The 23,440-nt window shown below is 43.1% G+C and overlaps 1 protein-coding gene across 2 annotated transcripts; it reads left to right on the top strand.

The window, feature by feature from the left end:
- The first annotated feature begins 13,042 nt into the window (after positions 1 to 13,042).
- ABT1 (activator of basal transcription 1) lies at positions 13,043 to 22,407 on the top strand. Of its 2 annotated transcripts, none has more exons than XM_073541301.1 (4): positions 13,043 to 13,251; positions 13,961 to 14,231; positions 14,915 to 15,090; positions 18,464 to 22,407. In XM_073541301.1, exons 1-4 carry the CDS (start codon positions 13,249 to 13,251, stop codon positions 18,833 to 18,835), a joined length of 822 nt encoding a protein of 273 aa, XP_073397402.1. In that variant the 5' UTR covers positions 13,043 to 13,248; the 3' UTR covers positions 18,836 to 22,407. The 2 variants fall into 2 exon arrangements, with proteins under 2 accessions (XP_073397402.1, XP_073397403.1); XM_073541302.1 differs by having other exon boundaries at positions 13,045 to 13,251; positions 13,974 to 14,231.
- Positions 22,408 to 23,440: the final 1,033 nt, after the last annotated feature.

Genomic DNA, 23,440 nt, shown 5'->3' with positions numbered 1-23,440 from the left:
CTAAATAGGACAGAATAGAAAAGCTGCTGTCTGCAATCCGCCAAAACCCTCTCAAAAACAAGAGCCAACAGACTGATAGGGAAAAAAGCCCTGAAGACGCTAGGCTTCAAAAAGACTATCAGTACTCAGGTATTATCTGAAGACAGAGCAAAAAGGAATTCAGCTCACCCAGCAGGGAAAGGCAGAAATCCAGAAAAAAAAGGCAAAACAAAACCAAAACACAAATGCAAAAAGTAGAGCAGAAAACTTAGCTTTTGAGTAGCAGGAATCAGACTGGTCTCCAAGAATCCCTCAGAGTAATCACCCGCAAGGCAGAAGGGTGTCGGCTGCCTTATATCCAGTCAGTAATCCCAGTCACCCAGTCATCATCATTCTGCTCAGGTGCTTTGTAATCAGCCTCACTACCTTCCTTCACCAGAAGAGGGAGTTCATCAGACCTCAATGGTGAAGGGGAAAATGAACTCACAACAGTACCTCCCCCTTGAGGAGGGGTCACCGAACCCTCATCCACGCCACGAGGGCGATCAGGGTGAGCCCGATGAAAGGCACGCACCAATCTTTTGGTATGAATATCAGAGGCAGAGACCCAGGAATTATCCTCCTGACCATAACCCTTCCACTTAACCAAATACAGGAGTCTCCGTCTAACCAGACGGGAATCCAGTATCTTCTCTACCTCATATTCCATGTTACCTTCAACTAATACAGGGTCCGGAGGTGCCACCCCAGGAACAACTGGTTCAACAAACCTCTGCAACAAGGACTTATGAAACACATTATGAATTTTAAATGTGACAGGAAGAGCCAAACGAAAAGAGACCGGATTAATAATCTCCAAAATCTTGTAAGGTCCAATAAATCTAGGCTTAAACTTAGGAGAAGCCACCTTCATAGCGATATTTTTTGATGATAACCAAACCATATCACCAACCTTAAACTGGGGACCAATGGTCCTATGTCGGTTGGAAAACCGCTGGGCCTTTTCCTGGGAGAGAGATAACTTATCCACCACTTGGTCCCAGATCTGGTGCATTCTCTCCACTACAGTGTCAACACCTGGGCAGGCAGAAGGCTCCACCTGCCCTGAAGAAAATCGAGGATGAAACCCAAAGTTACAAAAAAAAGGTGACATCAAAGTGGCAGAACTAGCTCTACTATTTAAAGCAAATTCGGCCAAGGGCAAAAATGAAACCCAATCATCCTGATCAGCGGAAATAAAACATCTCAAATATGACTCCAAGGTCTGGTTTGTTCTCTCCGTCTGCCCATTGGTCTGAGGGTGAAAAGCAGAGGAGGAGGACAACTGAATTCCCAGCTAGGAACAGAAAGTCCTCCAAAATCTAGACACAAATTGAACTCCTCTGTCAGATACAATGTTCTCAGGAATCCTGTGCAAGCGAACCACCTGTTGCAAAAACAGGGGCACCAACTCAGAGGAAGATGGCAACTTAGGGAGTGGTACAAGATGAACCATCTTAGAGAACCTATCACAAATCACCCAAATAACAGTCATTCTCTGAGAGACAGGAATATCAGAGATGAAATCCATTGAAATATGGGTCCATGGCCTCCTGGGGACCGGCAAAGGCATCAACAACCCACTAGAGCGAGAACAAGGTTTAGACCGGGAGCAAGTCCCACAGGACTGCACAAAACTCCTGACATCACGATACAAGGCGGGCCACCAAAAAGACCGACTCACCAGATCTCTAGAACCAAAAATACCTGGATGACCAGCCAATGCAGAGCAATGAACTTCAGACATCACTCTCTTCTTCCACTGGTCAGGAACATACAACTTTCCACTGGGACAACGCTCAGGTTTGTCCTCCTGGAACTCTTCCAGAGCATGTCTCAAATCGGGCGAGATGGCAGAAAGAACTACCCCTTCGCCTAAGATGGTAGCAGGCTTGGTCACCACAGGAGAATCAGCAAAGAAGCTCCTAGAGAGGGCGTCTGCCTTAACATTCTTAGTGCCAGGAAGAAAAGAGACCACAAAATCAAAATGTGTAAAAAACAAGGCCCACCTAGCCTGTCTAGGGTTCAAGCGTTTGGCCGACTCCAGGTAAATCAAATTCTTGTGGTCACTGAGGACCACGACTTGGTGTTTAGCTCCCTCCAACCAATGTCTCCACTCCTCAAATGCCCATTTCATGGCTAACAGTTCCCGATTCCCCACATCATAGTTACGTTCAGATGGAGAGAACTTTCGGGAAAAGAAAGCACAGGGATTCATTTTAGATGTTACAGGATCCTTTTGGGACAAAACAGCTCCTGCACCAATCTCAGAAGTGTCCACCTCTACCTGGAACGGGAGTGAGACATCAGGTTGCCGCAAAACCGGGGCAGAAGTGAATCTTCGCTTCAGCTCCTGAAATGAAGAAACAGCCTCCGGAGACCAATTCAACACATCAGCACCCTTTTTAGTCAGATCAGTCAATGGCTTGGCAATACTAGAACATTTTGCTATAAATTTCCGATAAAAATTAGCAAAACCCAAAAACTTCTGGAGGGCCTTCAAAGAAGTGGGCTGAACCCAATCATAAATGGCCTGTACCTAGGGCCGGGACCAATTCAATAGTTGACGGAGACAAAATAAATCCCAAAAATGAAATCCTCTGTACCCCAAAAAGGCATTTCGATCCTTTGACATACAGGGAATTCTCCCTCAAGATCTGGAACACAGTCCGAACATGTTCCACATGAGAATCCCAATCCTTGGAGAAGATCAAAATATCATCCAGATAGATAATCAAAAATTTATCCACAAAGTCTCGGAAAATGTCGTTCATGAAGCACTGGAAGACAGAAGGGGCATTAGTGAGCCCAAAAGGCATCACCAGGTACTCAAAATGTCCCTCCGGAGTATTAAACGCCGTCTTCCATTCATCCCCATGCTTAATGCGGATAAGATTATACGCCCCCCTGAGGTCAAGCTTGGTAAACCAGCAAGCACCTTTAACTCTGGAGAATAGATCTGAAATCAGGGGTAACGGATACTGATATTTAATAGTAATTTTGTTGAGGGCACGATAATCAATACAAGGCCTTAATGAACCATCCTTATTGGCCACGAAAAAAAAAACGGCACCTAAGGGTGAAGAGGATGGTCTAATATGACCCTTCTCCAACGCCTCCTTAATATAGGATCGCATAGCCTCGTGCTCGGGTACAGATAAATTGAAGAGCCGACCCTTGGGAAATTTACACCCCGGGCTCAGTTCAATTGCACAGTCATAACTCCTATGAGGAGGCAAGGACGCAGACTCATTCTCACTAAATACATCATAAAAGTCCACCAAATAGGAACATCATGCGACTGAGGAGAGGTGGAAAAAAACCGAGCCTCACTAAGGGCACACCGACAACCCCAACTCACCACAGACACAGATTTCCAATCCAAAACTGGATTATGAATTTGCAACCAGGGAAACCCCAGAACAATGGTATCATGCAAATTATGCAACACCAAAAATCTGCAATTTTCTTGATGGTCTGGGTCCAAAACTGAGGTTTATTTTTCGCCAAAGGAGTAGCATCAATCCCCCTCAAAGGGATAGGCGTCCGCAGAGGTGTCATCGGAAATCCACAACGTTTAGCAAAATCCAAGTCCATTAGATTCAGGGCTGCTCCCGAATCCACAAAAGCCTTGGCGCAAAATGTGGACAGGGAGCAGATCAGAGTAATTGCCAGAAGAAACTTAGGTTGAACACCACCCACAGAAAACGTGTGTGCACAACGTTTCTCTCGTTTAGGACAGACAGAAATAATATACGAGGCATCTCCACAAAAAAAACACAGCTTATTACGCCTTCTGAACTCCTGACGTTGCTCCCTGGACAAAACTCTATCACATTGCTTAGGTTTAGACACTTGTTCAACAGGTGGCAACACCTCTCGTGCAGTCCTGCGTTCACGTAAACGCCAATCAACCTGAATGGCTAATGACATAGAATCGTCAAGACCAGAGGGAACAGGAAATCCCACCATAGTATCTTTTACGGCTTCTGACAAACCCTTCTGAAAGAGAGCTGCCAAGGCATTATCATTCCAGGTAGTAAGGACCGCCCACTTTTGGAATTTTTGACAGTACAATTCTGCAGAATCTCGACCCTGGCTCAATGCCAACAGGGTCTTTTCAGCCTGATAAATAGCATTAGGTTCGTCATACAACAACCCCAAGGCTTGAAAAAATGCGTTCACATTAGTCAGAATAGGATCATCTGGTTTCAAAGAAAACGCCCAATCCTGGGGATCGCCACGCAGCAAAGAGATGACAATTTTAACCTGCTGCGCGGAGCTACCTGACGAGTTAGGCTTCAAGGCAAAAAATAATTTACAATTATTTTTGAAATTCAAAAATTTAGACCGATCCCCAAAATACACATCAGGAGTAGGGATCTTTGGTTCAGCAGCATGTAAATGAGCAAGGTAGACGGAAATTCCCCGCACTTCCGCAGCGAGCTGCTCCACACGATCAGACAATTGCTTTATCTCCATTGAAAGAAAAAAAAATTCCCCCTACGGCCTCAGAAATATAGAAGAAAAAATATACAGACTTTTTTTTTTTTTTTACAATTCTTTCCTGCTATTGAGTACCCTACGATCTGCAGTATGGCGGGTGATTCTGTTATGAATGAGTCACCGTAGGAGGCAAAAACAGAAATACTAGCTAAGTCCAGAAAACCAGAGAAGTTGGCAGCTATCGGATTGCAGACCCCTGAACCTAACAACAACAACTAGCAGTAGCAGTGGGGGGGTTCCTACGGTGCCCTAGACCCCTCGATCACAGCCGGAGAACTACATAGCCTCAAGACAGAAAGGGAAATCTAAACTGCCCCAGAGCAGACCCCAAAGCAATAGGCAGCCCCTAACATATAATGATGGTGAAGCAAGATGAAAAAACACTCACACAGATAGAAAGATAGGCTGAGCAAATGATGGGGCCCAAGCTAACTAAATAGGACAGAATAGAAAAGCTGCTGTCTGCAATCCGCCAAAACCCTCTCAAAAACAAGAGCCAACAGACTGATAGGGAAAAAAGCCCTGAAGACGCTAGGCTTCAAAAAGACTATATCAGTACTCAGGTATTATCTGAAGACAGAGCAAAAAGGAATTCAGCTTACCCAGCAGGGAAATCCAGAAAAACAAGGCAAAACAAAACCAAAACACAAATGCAAAAAGTAGAGCAGAAAACTTAGCTTTTGAGGAGCAGGAATCAGACTGGTCTCCAAGAATCCCTCAGAGTAATCACCCGCAAGGCAGAAGGGCGTCGGCTGCCTTATATCCAGTCAGCAATCCCAGTCACCCAGTCATCATCATTCTGCTCAGGTGCTTTGTAATCAGCCTCACTACCTTCCTTCACCAGAAGAGGGAGTTCATCAGACCTCAATGGTGAAGGGGAAAATGAACTCACAACACCAGAGCCTCACATTCTGCGGTCTCCCATTATCTATCGACCACAGAGGAGTTTGCTCAGCAGTCCCGGCATCCCAGACGCTCTGCCCAGACCTGCTCTGTGGGTCTGGCTGTTGCTGCCACCTTTGGGTCAGCAATAGCAATGCAGGCTGCTCAGCAGCAAATCGCTCCAGAGGCTAAGTCCTTCTGTCGCTCCACTGAGCATGCTCACGAGATGATCTCCCATTGGAGATAGGGAGTCACGTGCTCAGGTCCTTCTCCAGATCTCATTGGTCCATCTCAGATATCTGGAAGGTCCCAGAGGCGCACAGCTATAAAAGGTCCGCATGGCCGCTCGGCCATGCGCTAGTATAGTCTCTAGTTGCTACTGTGTGAATGATGATGGATGCATGAACCTGCGAATGACTCATTAAGATCCCCTTCCTCTGATATTACGTGTGTATAGGGACTTAGGTTTAGAGTCTGCGCCAGTCAGTGGCAAGCTACAAGCCACATCAGCATCCTCCACACTGCTAGCTGTTGTGAGTTCATTTTCTGGTCTTCCAGTTGTGAGTTCTCCTTCCAGGCTCCCTCTGGTGGTAACAGGAGGTAGTGAGGCTGATTTAATCAGTGGAGATCTGCCACCTGATTAGGAGGATGACGATTGGACCTCAGGAATCTCAGACTGGATTTAAGACAGCCGACGCCCTATTCTGGTGCTGGTGATTCCTTCTGGCTTGTCAGGTCTTGGTTCTCAGCTCTGTTCCAGTCAGCTCAAGCTAAGTTTCTCTGCTAATGTTCACACTTGATTTTGTTGGTCTATTCAGTTTTTTGTGTGGTCAGCCAGGCTCGGCTGGGGCTGTGCTGAATTACCACTCTTATTTATCTGTATTTGCCAATTTGCTTTTTGTCCCTTATTAGATTGTAATCATAAAGAATTATCCCCTAAAAATGATACTTCTTAGGGGATATTTCTTTATGATTATATTCTAGACCATTGGGTATTATTCAGAGATTGTCCCTTATTAGATTGGCCTCTTTTTGCTCTGTCTCAGAATATTTCAGAGTGCTGATATAGTGGGAGGTCTAGTGACTTCAGGGTTAATTTTGTTATCAGAAGTGTTGGACATTATTTTTGTAGGGTTTTTTTGGCAGATTGCAGACAGTGTCTTTCCTTTCCTATCCTTTCTAGTTAGTTTGGGCCCCATCGTTTGCTCAGCCTATTTTCCTGCCTGTGTTTGTTTTCATCTTGTTTCACCGTCAATACATGTGTGGGGTCTGTCTTTCCTTTGGGGTCTGCTCCGGGGCAGTTAGTTTTCCCCTTTTCTTGCTTTAGGCTTATTTAGCCCTAATGCTGTGACAAACTGTCTAGGTTCATCGTAGGAACGCTCCACGGCTGCTGCTAGTTGTGTGGTTAGGATCAGGGATCTGCAATCTGCATAGTTACCAACCTCTCTGGTTTTCTGTGACTTAGCTTGTTTTGTTTTTTCCTCCTCGGTGACCCATTCATAACAGCTAGCGTCCGACAGTGTGCCTGCTATCGGGCATTGTTTATTAGCGGCAGTGTCTATCGCCGCGCTGCAGTCTGCAGCTCCTCTTGGCATCCGTAGTTGCGACGCCGCACGGTAGGTCTAGATGGACTCTGACCCTCTGCCTTGGGCCCAGATCCTGTGACCTTATATCGTGCATGCACTTCTGTGAGACCTGTGAGTCCAACAGGCTCAACATTTGTTATTGTCTTAGGCGTCTCTGTGAAGCAAACAGAGTTCACCCAGCGCACACCGGGTAACATCTAACCCATGTGCAATATACCGCCACATAGTGTGTCTGCCATTATCTAGCAGTGGTTTAACACCTACTGCACGGTGGACCCCGAGCGGCGAACGCACTTTATTTATTTAGTGCGTTCCGCCGTTCCTAATACAAGCAATTGTAATATTATAACCCAGGTCGTCCTGGAAATGTGAGACCAGGAGTATACAAGATGGGTGACACAATAGGAAGGTGCTCACATGTGGGGGTCTGCCTATGTTGTGATCCATGGTACATTTTCTTCTGCCCTCAAGAACTAAGTATTTTCTGTTATTTCTCACTTATTTTATAACTGTTTTGCATATTTGTGTTATTTTATTTTTACCTTTTTATATCTTTTCTTCTTAAGTGCTGTATTTTTATATCAAAGCTTAAAATCTTGATCAGTAATTGCGGCGGGTTTGACACTGCGTCTTCATGCAGTATCAAACCAGCAGCAGCCAGCTGTGAAAGCATAATGGATGGGATTCCTAGAAATCCCATGTCCACTATGCATCCACAGACCCCTGCAGATCACCCGTGGTGACGAACTAATCTCCGCAAGAGAAATTACATCAATAGAACTGTATTGGATGTGGTAAATCCGAATGGATCATTTAGCACATATACGGATTTACCTGCGTTCAATAGATGACAGTGCTTTGGACACAGTGAACATGTGCTGCGTTCAAAGTGGTGCTAGTTACGGATTGTAAGCACCCTGCCTAATAAGTTTGATCCTTGCATGCTCTACAGAATCCATAGTCCTTCAGAGAGTGTGTGACCTTTTCATTGTCAGACAGTAGCATATATTGGGGACTCAACACCCTGTTTGATGAATGGTGGCAGCGTGTTGTATAGCCTGGGTGTGTGAACTGTGTCAGGGTGGAATTTATACTCACTTTATAGCCTAGAATAGAGACTGAGTGTTAGATTAAGTGACTGGAGATGAATTAACCCTTGAAAGCGCACCCCAAGTCATATGCTGACAAGTGTGTGACAATTAGATACACTGCTCAGGGTAATGCTGTCTGCTGAACAGTGTATCTTACCCTACCCTGTGTCATATTGCACTGATGATGTATCTAATTGTTTTATGTCATACTACACTGACAATCTAATCATATTCAGTGTGATACTGCACTAAAAGTGTATCTAATTCTATCCTGTATGATAGAGCAATGACAATGTATCTGATCATATCCTATATGATACTGCTGTTTAATGTATCTAATCCGATCCAGTTTGATACTGCACTGGCAATGTATCTAATCCGATCCTGTGTGATACTGTTTACTAATATGCAAAGATCTTTATTGTGATTTCTCTGAGGAAGAGGTCCGTTTGACCTAGAAGCCAGGGCTGTGGAGTCGGAGTCGGAGTTAGTTTTGGTTGGAGTCGGAGTCGGTAGAAATGTACCGACTCCGACTCCAGCTTTAAAAAAAATGTATTAATATTTCATAATTGAACTTTCATATGAATTTTATAAATGTTACTCAAATATATATGTTCTATCAAACTATGAACAACAGTGATAAGCAGTTCTGCTGGAGATAGAGACATTTCTTACTTCTTGTGTGTCATTGTTCTCCACTGTCCTTATCTAATCTTATACTTGGTTAACCTCATGCTGCCCCAACCCCCCTACTTACAATGTATGAAACTGAAAGTGAAAATGTGTTGCAAATTCTTAGTAGTAAAGCTCCTCCTCTAGACTAGATCATACTAGGTGTGCGTCTTCCAAGCATCTCACAGCTGCCTGCTACTCAGAAGAGGAAGACTGTAAGAAGTATTATCCTTTCAACAAACTTTGCATCAGTTAACTGTGAGTACATGAGGAATAATAACAGTATTACTGACCACTATATCAGTTGTACGACCTGGCAATAATTTTGTACAATTGTTTTTAGGAAAAACAATTGTCATTTGGATTGTGAATGCAGAATTAAAAACCTGAGAATGTCAAAGAAGCATCACATTAAATCAGCTGTATTTGAACATTTCACCATCACTCAAGATAGAAAACATTATGTCTGTCAGTGTATGACAAATGATCCAGACGAAAACAAATGCTGTGAAGCCAAGATGAGTGCATATTCAGGCAAAGATAAAAATGCTCCTACCAGAGCTTCTAATCTAAAGAGACATTTACAGCGCTTTCATCCAGAAGTACTGAAAGCAGTGGATGAGAAAGACTGCATCCATACCAATGAACCAGTGCCCAGCTCTTCCAGCCAAACAAAGGAGCAGAGAACTTTGCAGCCATCAGTTGCAAGATATTTTGTCAGTGACAAAGTTACTGTGACAATGACAGTAGATACATTTAAAAAACAGATCATAGAGCTTGTTGTAAAGGATAGTGTGCCTATTTCATTATTTTCACGACCAGCTTTTATGTGTCTGAATGGGGAAATGGCCCGCAAGCTTGGTGTTTCTCTGGAGAGAGAGAGTATTAGAAAATTAGTAATCGAAGAAGCTTTTAAACAAAAGGAAGAACTTAAAAAAACTCTCAAGGGACGCCTTCTGTTTCTTAAAATGGATGCCTGCACATGTCACAGAGTGAACTATTTTGCCATCAATGTCCGATTTGTTTGTGACAAAAATGAAATAGTTACCAAGACATTGGCAGTAAAAGACACCAAAGCTCATCACACCAGTGAGTTTCTCCAGGTCTTGGTGGAAAAGGTTCTGCAAGACTATGAACTTAAAAAAGAGCAAGTTCTTTCTGTCGTAACTGACAATGCTTCAAATATGATAAGTACTATTAAGCTAATGAATGAGAGTAATGATGGTGACCAGCAGCTAGAAGAACATTCTGGGTCCACAGACACAGAAATGTTTGAAATAGAGGAACACAGTATTGTAACTGAGGAGCAAACTGAAGTTGCTTCAGATGAACAGCAACATGATAGTTTAGATGATCTTGTTGAAACTGTGTCAATATGTTCTTTCATTCATCACATGCGCTGCTGTGCATATGCTACAGCTGGCTATAAGAGACAGACTGCAAGAAGGACATGCTGCTGCACTGATTGGCAAGGTGAGAAAATTGGCTACTGTTGCCAGAACCCCTAAAGTTGACTCAATTTTGAAGAGACGTGCTGGAAAAGGGGCAATTATTGATCAAGCCACACGATGGGGCAGTACTTACTTAATGATTCAGCGCTTGGTTGAACAGAAAACCTTTCTTGTAGACATGGCTAACCCTCAACTGACGCTAAATGAAAGTCAGTGGAATCAGGTGACTGAGCTGGAAAAATTGCTAGAGCACCCATTTACGATGACTAAAAAATTACAAGCAGAGGACTTAACTCCAGGTATTTTCTTAAAGGAGTGGAAGAACCTGATGTTTCGCCTGTCCCAAAGAGGAGGGTTAATTGCAAGTGGCATTGCTACATCAATGAAACGGAGAGAGGAGCTACTATTACAAAATAACATTCTTTTGGCAGCTGTTTATGTAGACCCAATGCATCGGATTCTTCTAGATGATCAACAGCTAAGTAAAGGAAAAGAAGCTCTGTTTGAAATAGCAGTAAGGATGAAAGGGTTGCAGAACAGTCAGGAGGAACAAGAAGAATTTGGTCGTTCTGCCACATCTTCACCCTCATCATCAACTGATGAAGAATTTAATTTCGAAAAATATTTGGATCACAAGGACCGTGCAAAGCGTTCCCGCATAGAAGAAGTCATCCCCATCAAGGAACACAGCCAGTACATTTCAGCAGAATTTTTTATGTGCACTAAAAGAAATTGAGAAATTTGACCGTTCATCAAAAATAGTGCAACAAGCGATTCCTCTGTATCCTGACATTGTCAGAGATGTTGCCCGAGTGGTTACTGCTTTGCCACCAACACAAGTTAGTGTAGAGAGGTTGTTCTCTGCTCTCAAAATAATTAGATCAGATTTGAGGGCATCCATGAAGGAGGATCTGACAGAGGCAATACTTTTTCTGAGGACAAATTTATAGATTTCTTATTATTAACTGCATAAAAGTGTTTATTGCATATTTACTTACAGTTTAGAAAAGTTTATAAAAGTTATTTGCTATATTCTAATTGTATTCTAATAAATGTAGTTTTTGCTCTAAGTGGTCTGATTACTTATATGATGGTGAGAAACTGAATAAGCACGATGTTTAATATTTTACAACAGTAAATTTGTTGTTATGAATTGGCCATTTATGAAGGAGTCGGAGCCGGAGTCGGATAAAATCCAGGAGTTGGAGTCGCAACTGTGGCTTACCGACTGCACAGCCCTGCTAGAAACATGTTGGAAATAAAGTACAATCTATCTTATCCATCTGAATCCTGTGAATTCCTTACCGGCAGCACAGCACACCTGCATCTCTCCCTTTGGTACATAGGTGTTGGTCTATCCTCCCAGCAGAGCAGCAGCGGGGGGGGGTGTTATCACCTAAGCTATTCAAGATTCAAAGACGCTTTATTCGCAAGACTAAATACACATTAGTTTTGCCAAAGCAAGTGTACAAAAGGGAATAGGGATAGGGACTGTAGGGATGTTGGGTAGGGGCTGTAGGAAAGGTGAATGAGGGCAGATCCAGGATGAGGGCTATAGAAGTCCATGGCATAGGGAAGGTGGATGGGGGCCATAGAAGTCCATGGCATATCATAGTTCTCTTTCTCGCAGTCTATGACATTCGCTCACATACCGCGTTGCTATCTCCACTGCTCTCTCTTCTTCCCCCAGCAGGATATATGTTTTCTCTTCCTCCTTCATGGTGATGAAATCTGGGAAGAGATGAGAGTCTCCTGAAGTGAGTGTCCCTCACTGCTAAGTATTTGGTGCAGTGTAGCAGGAAGTAGGTTTCGTCCTCCAGGTCACAGTGTTGGCACAGTCTTTCCTCCCTGGGCTTGTAGCTCTGCCTGTGTCGGCCGGATTGGATGGCCAGACTGTGGGCACTGAGTCTATACCAGCTCAGGATCTTGCGGTCTTTGGGGTCCGGGAGTTTCTCCAGATATGGGGCCAGTCTGTAGTCTCTCTGTAGACTCTGGTACATGGTCAGTTTCTGTGAGCTGGTGATGTCGTTCTTCCAGTCACTTACGTACCTCTCCTGGCCTTCGTCTACCATCTTCCTGATTTCGGCTGTTGTCAGGTTGTTGTGATTGGTGTTCTGGTCAGGTTGGGTTATTCAATTGCTCTGGTTTCACATCACAGGTGAGTGCAAAAAAAGGCAGTAACATCGCATGTGATTTGGTTAATGCCCGAAGTGCGCTTTTTGTCAATCATTAGTCTTTTAATCTGATCGCATGTGATACTGCACCGACAGCGTATCTAATCCTATGATACTGCACTGAGATTGTATGTAATCCTATGATACAGCACTAACAATGTATTTAATCCAATGATACAGCACTGACAGTGTATCTAATCCTATGATACCGCACTGACAGTGTATCTAATCTTATGATACCGCACTGAATGCATCTAATCTTATGATACCGCACAGTGTATCTAATCTTATGATACCGCACAACGTATCTAATCCTGTGATACAGCACTGGCAGTGTATCTAATCCTGTGATACAGCACTGGCAGTGTATCTAATCCTGTGATACAGCACTGACAGTGTATCTAATCCTACGAGAAAACCAGCTACACCGGTGTCCTATGACTGCCGCCGTTATTTCGCTTTCGCTGATATCTCGGTTTTCTGTCACACAGCAGAATCCCCAAGCAGAGCTGTGAGAATGATGAGGGACCGCAGAGAGCTGTGAGAGGTCTGTCACGTCACCGTGTTCTGTATGTCTGTGTGAATGCGTGTGTGAGCTGTAGTTACCAGACAGGACTCTCCAAGCCAATCATTCACTTTTCGCATTTCCCGCCCTTTCACTTTAATCCCCCCTCCCCACGTCATGGTATCGCCCGAATTGCCTCTTCCCTTTCCGTGACGTCATCGCTGTGCGACAAGCAGTGCACGTTGTGTGTGGAGAGTCGCCGCTGGTTGTGTCGCGGTCTTCGCGCTCCAGTGGGTGTGCTCTTGGTGCCCCGGCTGTGTGAGGGGCGGGAGACACAGGAAGGCTTTGCTGTCTGGACGCTACATGGTAAGGACGGTGCCTGACAACCTCGAGCCTCAGGTGTATGCAGCATGTGAATGAGGCTTTGCCCCCTTGTGCCGCCATTCTGGGCGAGAAGCCATTGTGCCATTTTCTGCCACTTTTGCTCCGTCTGCTTCTATGGAGCGTGAGTGGCTTGTTTCAAGAGAGCTGTGACACAAGTAGAGGGGATTGTTTCACTTTGCTGTATTTAGAGGGTAGTCCCATCTCATAAAGTGGTGGCATGGAGCTGGGATGTGCGTCACTTTCTGATCAGTGGGGTCCGGCCTCTGGGACATCCATTAAGGAAACGACAATGCTGACTTAGTGGGTCTGCACCCCCTTACTGGGAATTGCAGCTGCCCAATTGCTTGTAGGGGACACTGCTATGCAGCAGAAAAGCAAAAGGGGGTTGCAGGGTCTCGGTATGCTCTCTATCCTCAGGATGAGTGGGGGGTCCCGGAGGTCAGACCACCCACAATTATAAAATGGTGGCATATTCCATGGGAGTGTCAATTACATGTACAACTATTAAGTTTAAAGCCTCTTCTGTTTTTGTCCCAAACTGGGCCATTTCCAATCTTTTGCTTCACAACACGTTATAGTCGAGGTGGGCTCTGTTTTAGGGAAAAAAAAGCGCTAATGTTGTGACATTACTTGATGATCTACCACAGATGTTTTAAAAAAAAAAAAAATGCAAAAGCTGTTATGATATCAGTTCTTGTCTATAGAGAGCATGGAAGATGAACAAGAGCAGGCAAATGAAAGCCAAGGAGAGGTGGAAGAGAAAGTAGAACAAGAAGATGGCGAGGAGGACCCAGAGATGATGGAGGATGAGGAGAAGGTCCCACAGGATAACACAAAGAAGAAGGTGACTGTCCCTGGAATTATATACTTGGGTCACATCCCACCTCGGCTCCGGCCAAGTCATATCCGCAAGATGATGAGTGCCTTTGGGGAAGTAGGAAGGATTTTTCTGCAAGCTGAGGGTGAGAACAAAGGATTTCTTAATGCACTATGTTTTGGGGATCCACTAATCATGGGAGGTGATTGGTTATATGTCTTTTGCATCATGTTTAATAGTAGCTGATGCTTATTGTAAATTCTATAGCTTAAGAGTAGAAGTTATCTGTGAGTCTTGGTAAAATCTTAGCAACTTTGTATTTGCACAGTGCCTCTATCTTTTAACTTGTTCTTACAAAATCCATAGGACACTACAGAACCAAATAAAGGGCCACACATTAACACGTTGCTTAATCCTCAAGGCAGAGGGGGTGCAATATATGGTCTGTTGGTTCACAAAGGAAGTGGAGGGTTCTGGTTTAATATAGTGTTGTTGGAGATGGCGAGTAAGATATTGGAGATTAGTATGATAATAGGTGTAATTTTCAAACAGCCATAGACTCCCAATAGCTTGTGCAGCAGTTGGCCACTACTTTTTTTTTTTTTTATTAATGGCCTATCCTTAGGATAGTCCATCAATATCTGATCATTGGGGGTGCAACATCAAGCACCCTTGACGGTCGGAAGCAGCTGCATCATTACTATAGGTGCCACGGTACTGCAGTCCCACCCCCTAGTCAATACATCTTTTTTGGAGGGGGTGACCTCTGGACCTACCCACTGTATACCATAAAGTAAATTCTCATTAAAACTGAAATGTCTTTGTCAGATCGCTCTATCCGAAAAAAGAAGAAGAAAGCCGGCAGCAACGCCCGTGATTTCATAGAAGGATGGGTGGAATTTCGAGACAAAAAAGTGGCCAAGCGAGTGGCGTTCAGCCTGAACAATACCCCAATGGGTACCAGAAAGAAGAACCGTTTCCATGACGACTTATGGACCATGAAAGTAAGTTGGGGTAATTTTCTGTGTCATTTTCTTAAAGGGAACCTGTCAGCGGCATTGTGCTCAGTAAACCAGTCAGTGTCTGGTTGGCGCCATTATGCTGATTAAAGTTATGCCTTAGTTGATGAACTCCGTCTTGTGGTTTTAATCTTTATTTTCAGTTAATGATATGCTCGTGCTCCGGGGCGGCCTGTAGGAGGTCTTCATGTGGTGCTCTGCTTAGGTATTCATCAGTATCGCTTATGACAGGTTACTGATGCCTCATTGACCTGCCCCCTGATTAACATAATGAATACTATATATATTTAAAATAAATTGCCTTCTGCAGGACCATCGCATCTATAATATGTATTTAATTATTGTTATTGATGGTATACGTAAAAAAAAGTCTGAAAATGGCAATCCAATAGATGCTACTGCGCAGGTGGCTGTTGCGCCATCTTGGAGGAGGTAATTTTTTTTCTCTAGCAAGATGGTGCCTGCGCAGTAGTAGCTATAGGATCACCAATAGATGCAACTGCGCAGGTGCATCTGGTGCCTTTTTCAGATTGATTTTTTTTTTTTTTTTTTTTTTTAAATATACAGGTGCTTCTCACAAAATTAGAATATCATCAAAAAGTTAATTTATTTCAGTTCTTCAATATAAAAAGTGAAACTCATATATTATATAGAGTCATTACACACAGAGTGATCTATTTCACGTGTTTGTCTGTTGATGATTATGGCTTACGCCAATGAAAACCCAAAAGTCATTATCTCAGTAAATTAGAATATTTTATAGCATCAGCTTGAGAAGAAAAAAAAAAAAAAAAAAAATGATTTTAACCCCTTAACTCCCGAAGCTTTTTTCGTTTTCCGCTCCCCTTCTTTCCAGAGCCATAATTTTATTTTTCCGTCAATATGGCTATGTGAGGGCTTATTTTTTGCAGGACGAGTTGTACTTTTGAACGACACCATTAGTTTTACCATGTCATGTACTCGAAAATGGGAAAAAAAATTCCAAGTGCGGTGAAATTGCAAAAAAAGTGCAATCCCACTCTTGCTTTTTGCTTGGCTTTTTTGCTAGGTTCTCTAAATGCTAAAACTGATATGATTCTCCAGGTCATTACGAGTTCATAGACACCAAACATGTCTAGGTTCTCTTTTATCTAAGTGGTGAAAAAAAATTCAAAATTTTGCTAAAAAAAAAAAAAATTGCGCAGTTTTCCCCGTAGCTTCTCTATTTTTCGTGATCTGGGGTCGGGTGAGGGCTTATTTGTTGCGTGCCGGGCTGATGTTTGTATTGATACCACGTTTGTGCAAATTTTGATCGCCCGTTATTGCATTTTAATGCAATGTTGCGGCGACCAAAAAAAATTAATTCTGCGTTTTGAATTTTTTTTATCACTACGCCGTTTAGCGATCGGGTTAATCCTTTTTTTTTTTTTTTTTCTTTTTTTTTTTTTTACGTTTTGATCGGCTCTGCTACATATGGGCGATGAGCAGATCGCCCATATGTAGCAGATTTACTCCATTGCTATGATTGCCAACCACCGGGCGGCACTCACAGCAATGTGCCTTCAACAGCCATAGAGGTCTCTGAGACCTCTGGTTGTCTAGGGAACGCGTCACCGATGCGCTTACTTCCGGCCCTCCAGTCGGAAGTGCTCGTTAAATGCCCGCTGTCAGCTTTGACAGTGAGATTTAACTAGTTAATAGGCGCGAGCAGATTGCGATTCCGCACTCGCCTATTGCGGGCATATGTCAGCTGTTTATAACAGCTGACATGTCGCGGCTTTGAGGTGGACTCACCGCCGGAGCCCACCGCAAAGCAGGGGATACTTACCGATGACGTACTATTCCGTCATTGGTAAGGAATGGGTTAAAATCCAAAATGTTGGCCTACAGAAATGTATGTTCAGTAAATGCACTCAATACTTGGTCGGGGTGTCCTTTTGCATCAATTACTGCATCAAGGCAATCAGCCTGTGGCAGTGCTGAGGTGTTGTGGAAGCCCAGGTTGCTTTGATAGCAGCCTTCAGATCGTGTGCATTGTTGGGTCTGATGTCTCTTATCTTCCTCTTGACAATACCGTATGGGGTTAAGTTCAGGTGAGTTTGCTTATCAAGCACAGTGATACTGTTGTTTTTAAACCAGGTATTGGTACTTTTGGCAGTGTTGACAGGTGCCAAGTCCTGCTGGAGAATTACATTTCCATCTCCAAAGAGCTTTTTGGCAGAGGGAAGCGTGAAGTACTTTAAAATTTCCTGGTAGACGGCTGCACTGACTTTGGTCTTGATAAATCACAGTGGACCCACACCGGCCGATGACATGGCTCCCCAAACCATCACTGATTGTGGAAACTTCACACTAGACCTCAAGCAGCTTGGATTGTGTGTCTCTCCACTCTTCCTCCAGACTCTGGGACCTTGATTTCCAAATGAAATGCAAAATTTACTTTCCTTGTGGAGTGTGTCAATGACTGCCTTCTGAACATCTGTCAAGTCAGCAGCCTACCCCATGATTAAGGAGCCTACTGAAACAGACTAAGGGACCTTTTTAAATGATTAGGAAGCCTTTGCAGGTGTGTTTTTTTTTTTTTTTTTTTTTTTTTTCCTAATTTACTGAAATAATGAATTTTGGGTTTTCATTGGCTGTAAGCCATAATCATCAACATTAACAGAAATAAACGTGAAATTGCGCTGTTTGTAATGACTCTATATAATATCGGAGTTTTACTTTTTGTATTGAAGAACTGAAATAGACTATCAAAAAGTTAATTTACTTTTATGAGAAGCACCTTTATATGATGATCATTATGTAAACAAGGGAGCAGGTCACTGAGGGATCAGTGACCTGTCAGAAGCCATACACATGAATACATAAGCAGAGCACCACATGAAGACACCCACACTGCCCCCCCCCCCCGAGTATGAGAATCTCATAAACTCAAAACTGTAAATAAAGATTAAACAACAACCTCCAGACTGATTTCATCAACCAAGGTATCACTGCAATCAGTATAACAGCGCCTACCTGACACTGTAGGTTACTATGCACAATCCCGCTGACAGGTTCCCTTTAATGGGAACTTGTCACCAGCAAAAACACTAGTAATCAGCAGGTTAATAGTGTTACTAACATGCCCAGCGCTTTCACGTTGGTGAACACTGCTGGGAGAAAATGAACTTTATACTCCCCGTTTCAATCACCTCTCTGAGTAACAAAGGTAATTTTCTCACCACCTCTTCAGCTACGTGCAGGCGCCGGGCATGTTTGTAACGCTATTAATCAGCAGTTTAACCCCATATCTGCAGGTTAATAGCATTTTGCTGGTGACAGGTTCTTTTTAAATTTGTGTCTGCATTCTAGTGATGTCACCCTATTGCTTTGACAGTATCTCCACCGCTTTAAATGGTCCCACCTAAGCGAAAAGCTGGCTATCGAGAGGCATGTGCGGAAGCAGAGGATGCGTGCCGAAGTGTCTCAGGTTAAGAGAGAGACAAACTTCTACCTGCAGAATGTGGAGCGCGGCAAAAAGATTGCCAGATCAGCTCGCAAAAAGGCGGCAGAGCCGGACAGTAACCATGTGCCAGACAAGCAATGGAACTTCACACAGCGGAAGACAGAAGAGGAAATACAGGCCCTTAAATCAGGCGGTGACAAGAATCGTATACAGAAGCGGCAGGAACAGGTGCAGCGAGCGGAGGAACAGTCAAAGACCAATCGCTCACTTCTTCACAAAATTTTCAATGTTTCCGGAGTATAAAACATGAGAAACGTACAAGAAGTTTTAGTATATTGTCTTTCTCTCTCTCGCTCTCTCCAACATGGTTAATCTTATGGACATAGTACAGTAAATCTACTTATGTGCTGGATTGTAAGACTTCTGTTCATATTTCATGTTAGGGTTTATGATTATCATAGTGATGGAGTTACCTCCCTCTGCCCCAGAGCGAAGAGCTGCATAGTGGATGGACGATCAACTAAATGGCCACCATGAGCATCTTTCCCTTGCAAAACAAACTGGTTCTCCCCCTGCTAGTTAGCTTTGAGCTTAAAAATCAAATATCCAGTTTAATTGAGGTTGTCAGACACATGACTGACTAGTTACTTGGATGTATCTTTCAGCTCAGGACAGAATCGTTATTAAACTAAGGGGCAGGAACGTAAAGCAATTTCTTAAGATCAATTCCTGTTTCTTTTTAACATCATGGGTATTTTGTTCGTAAGGAATTATCTTCTACCCATAGGATAGGAAATAACTTCCAGGTTGGTTGCTGTCCAACCAGTGGACCCCCATCGATCACTAGAATGATACACTTTTATCCCCATTAGAATGGATGGGCAGAGCGCTGTACTCTCGATTTCTCCAGCAGTTCAACAGAGAATGCATGGAACTATGGAAAAGCATGCTGCGTATAGATAAGTTCCTTCTACTGGAATTCCGCTTTTATGGGTGCACAACTACTTGCTTATCAGGATGAAGCACCTCAATTATGATGATTTTGGAAGAGTTGGTTGACGTAATTAGTAGCAGCTTTCTGCCCTTGGTCGTAGAAGGTGCTGCTAAGCAAGGCATTGTCTTGTGTGATCAGAGAGCTGGACAATCCCAGTCTATAAGCCTCTATCTTCTATGCCAATGATGTTATGACCCCACACATTTGCTGTCCATGTACACTTCTTTGCAGGTGTGGCGTCGTAACACTTATCAGCATTGGATAACACATGAAATGACATACAGTTGAAACTAGAAGTTTACATATAAAAGATATATGCATATTTTTCTCAATATCTGACATGAAATTAGAATAAACCTTTCCTGTTTAAGGTCAATTAGGATTACCATAATTAATATTTGCCAAATGCCAAAATAATGAGAGAATTTTGTAAGCCTTTTTTTATTACTTACAGCAAAGTCAAAAGTTTCCATCCGTTTCATTATTATTTGGTACCAATACCCTTAAACTGAATTACTCGGGTCAAACATTTGGGATAACCTTCCACAAGCTTCTCCCAATAGTTGGTTGGACTTTGGGCCCATTCCTTTTAACAAAACTGGTGTAACTGATCCAGGCCATAAATTTTCAGTAGGATTGAGATCAGGGCTTTGTGATGGAGGCTCTAAACCATTGACTTTGTTATCCTGAAGCCACGTTGTTACCATTTTGGCAGTATGCTTCGGGTCATTGTCCAGTTGAAAGACCCATTTCCGCCCAAGCTTTAGCTTCCTGGCTGATGTCTTGAGATGTTGCTTCAGTATGCCACATAAAATTCTTATCTCATGATGCCATCTATTTTGAGGAGTGCACAATTCCCTCCTGAAGCAAAACAACCCCACAACATGATGCTACCACCCCCGTGTCTCACAGTGGGGATGGTGTCCTTAGGCTTCCAAGCTTCTCCCTTTTTCCTCACAACGTAATGATGGTCATTATGCCCAAAAAGTTCAATTTTAGTTTGACCAGACCACAGGGCATGTCTCCACAAATGAAGGTCTTTGTTCCTGTGTGCATTTGCAAACAATCTGGCTTTTATGTTTCTTTTGGACTAATGACTTCTTCTTGGCAGAGTAACCTTTCATCACATGTTGATACAGTACTCGTTTCACTGTGGATACTGACACAATCTTACCAGCTTCCGCCATTATCTTCACAAGGTCTTTAGGTTTTATCTTTTGATATGCACATGTCGGACCAAAGCCCATTCACCTCTGGGACACAGAACCCATCTCCTTCCTCAGCGGTATGATGCTGGACATTCCCATCTTGTTTGTACTTGCATATAATTGTTTGTGCAGATGAATGAGGCATCTTCAGGTATCTTGAAACTGTATCCAAGGATGAGCCAGACTTGTGAAAGTTCACAATTATCTTCCTGATGTCTCGGCTGAATTCTCGAGACCTTCCCATGATGCTACATAAAGACGCAGTGTGTTGCAAGTGTGCATTAAACTACTTTCACAGGTGTGTGTCTAATTAATTCAGATGTTGCCAAAAAACCTATCAGAATCTTCCAAACACATGACATCATATGGGCAGTCCAGAATTGTTTAAAGTCATAGTAATCTTAGTATATGTAAACGTTTGACTTTGTAGTAAGTAAAAATGCCTTAAAACATTCTCTCCTCTTTCCTTATTCTGGCATTTGGTAAATAATTATGGTAATCCTAGTTTACCTAAAATGGGAAAGGTTTATTCTGATTGCATATCGGATAATGAGAAAAACATGCATGTGTCTTTTTATACAGTGTATGTAAACTTCTAGTTTCAACTGTACAATGCACAGTCTTTCTGCTTAGATCACCTACAAACTGAAGCCTAAGGGTGCAGTCAGATGACAATATAAATCATAGCAAGATCAGAACGCAGTGCACAGACTGGTCGGTGGCTCTTCTGACCCTAGCATTACCGCTTCATGTATTTCAATGCAGTGGTCAAGCTCGGGTTAGGAAAGCTGCTAGCCAATTTGTACTCTCCGTTCAGATCTTTCTACGATTTATACGGCCATCTAAATGCGCCCATAGGGCTCGTGCACATGTTTGGTCCGAGTGTGATCCAACAACGCATCGGATCACACTTGGACCAGTGTTTTTATATGGGGCTGTGCACGTGTCTGATTTTTTTTTATTTTTTTTTTCCTGCTTGGACCAAGCTGTTCCTTGGAAAAAAATCGCAACATGCCCAAGTAGAATTAGATTATTGTATCGCACTGTATGGCAAGTCATTGATTTAGTGTAAAACATAACTGCACTCGAATGATATCTCGGTGTAGTCTGATTTTCACAGACTGACAGAATGGAGAATTATTTTTCCCATCTTCTCCTCATCATAAAAAATTGTCTCAAGCTCTGATTAGATTGTGATTAGCATAATCGGGCCAATTCTCTCAGATGAGAGAAAATACTGTTGTGTAACCATAGCCTAGCGGAAGAGATAGACGACTACAGTATATAACTGAGAATTGCAACACCATGCTGGGACTGGCTGTCAGATCACTTGACCTGAACATAACAGCATGTAATACTATGCAGCTGTCACGCTCGGGTCGGGAGAGCCGCCTGCCAGTCTGTGCACTGCATAGCGATCCTCATCCGAGTTGTACAGCTGTCTGACTCTCCCCTTATCGTGCATTTTATCCAGCTCAAGGCTGCAGAGGTGAATGCTTCCAGCAGGTGGCGATCATATCCAGCTCTCGGAGCACTAGGGCACCATCAGTAGGACCTATTTTCTATATTTTTTTTCATCTGTAGTAATGTATAGTTCTTTTCCTTGCTATTTTAATAATTTAATAAAATTATGGATAATTTTGTTCTACTAAAACAAAATAGAAAAAAAAGTACTCAGACTCCTGTTCTGTCTGCTCAGGATCTAAAAGAGGGAAGCTAAGAACCCGGCCATTATGTCTGCAGCAAATTACTGTGTACAGTTTACAGGATGTTTCAGTGTACTTTTCTATAGCCCCATGTTTTACAAATAATCACTAATGTATCATGTCGTGTTTCTATTATTAACCTGAGGTGTAGCCTAAACTCCCTAGAGTTAAAATTTACCACACTCTATAACTTAGTGTTGCAAGAAAATAATGTTTAATATAATTGATGAGAGCAAAAAAATAACGGTGAAGCGCAGGAAAAATATTCAAGTGACGCTTCAACTGATCCCAGGTCTTAATCAATACGTCGTTGGCAATGCCTCAGTCATAAATATAGAAATTGGGATGGGCAAACGCCCTTGTAATGGTAATGTGCAAGGTGAGCTGTATATTTCTCCAGATCATTGAGATGTGGCTAGACGCTTTAAAATGCATTCAAGTCAGCACTCCCGTGCTTTGCCTGGCCTCCTGAGGCAGACTACAGCCACAAGACCGAATGCATATCGAATCACAGCACCCGGACCTGCTTTTATTGTGGGACTTTTCATCTGAAAGTGTGATATGGGAAACTAAAGGCTGGAGACCCTTTCTGTAACCAGTGATGATGCACTTTGCCCACAATTTTACTGCATGGAGAAAAACATTTGTGGCATTATGGCAGGAGATTGCAGCGCAGACGCTGGGTGCTCTGAAGGGAGCGGTAACAGATCAGGGGCCATCGCTCGGTCACACGGGTTGATGGCTCAGAGTCGGTGCGCAGCAGCCGGATGATTTCCAGCTCCGATTTATATTACAGATGGCATCATTTGACATTTGCAGAGATTATAGATAATCCAAATTTGCTGCTCATCTCTCCTGTGACACAATTATAAGATGACATCACTCCAGTGTCCGTTCCCAATGTAGATGCAGAAATGTATGAAACGGGCAGGAGTTGTGACCCAGATACTGTACGTACGTGTCCCCTACATACACCCAGCAGTGATATACTCCAGGGTGT

Source organism: Dendrobates tinctorius, unplaced genomic scaffold, assembly GCF_039654945.1.
Source record: "Dendrobates tinctorius isolate UK_male_01 unplaced genomic scaffold, ASM3965494v1 ptg000120l, whole genome shotgun sequence".
Classification (NCBI taxonomy): Eukaryota; Metazoa; Chordata; class Amphibia; order Anura; family Dendrobatidae; genus Dendrobates; species Dendrobates tinctorius.
The sequence above is the reverse complement of the archived record's forward strand: the minus strand, read 5'-3'. Positions and strand labels throughout refer to the sequence as shown.

Excerpts from the sequence above, each read along its gene's own strand:
- ABT1 (XM_073541301.1), top strand. Across the intron at positions 14,232-14,914 it reads GATTTTTCTGCAAGCTGAGG|ATCGCTCTATCCGAAAAAAG; the intron begins GTGAGAACAAAG and ends TGTCTTTGTCAG. Across the intron at positions 15,091-18,463 it reads ACGACTTATGGACCATGAAA|TATCTCCACCGCTTTAAATG; the intron begins GTAAGTTGGGGT and ends TTGCTTTGACAG.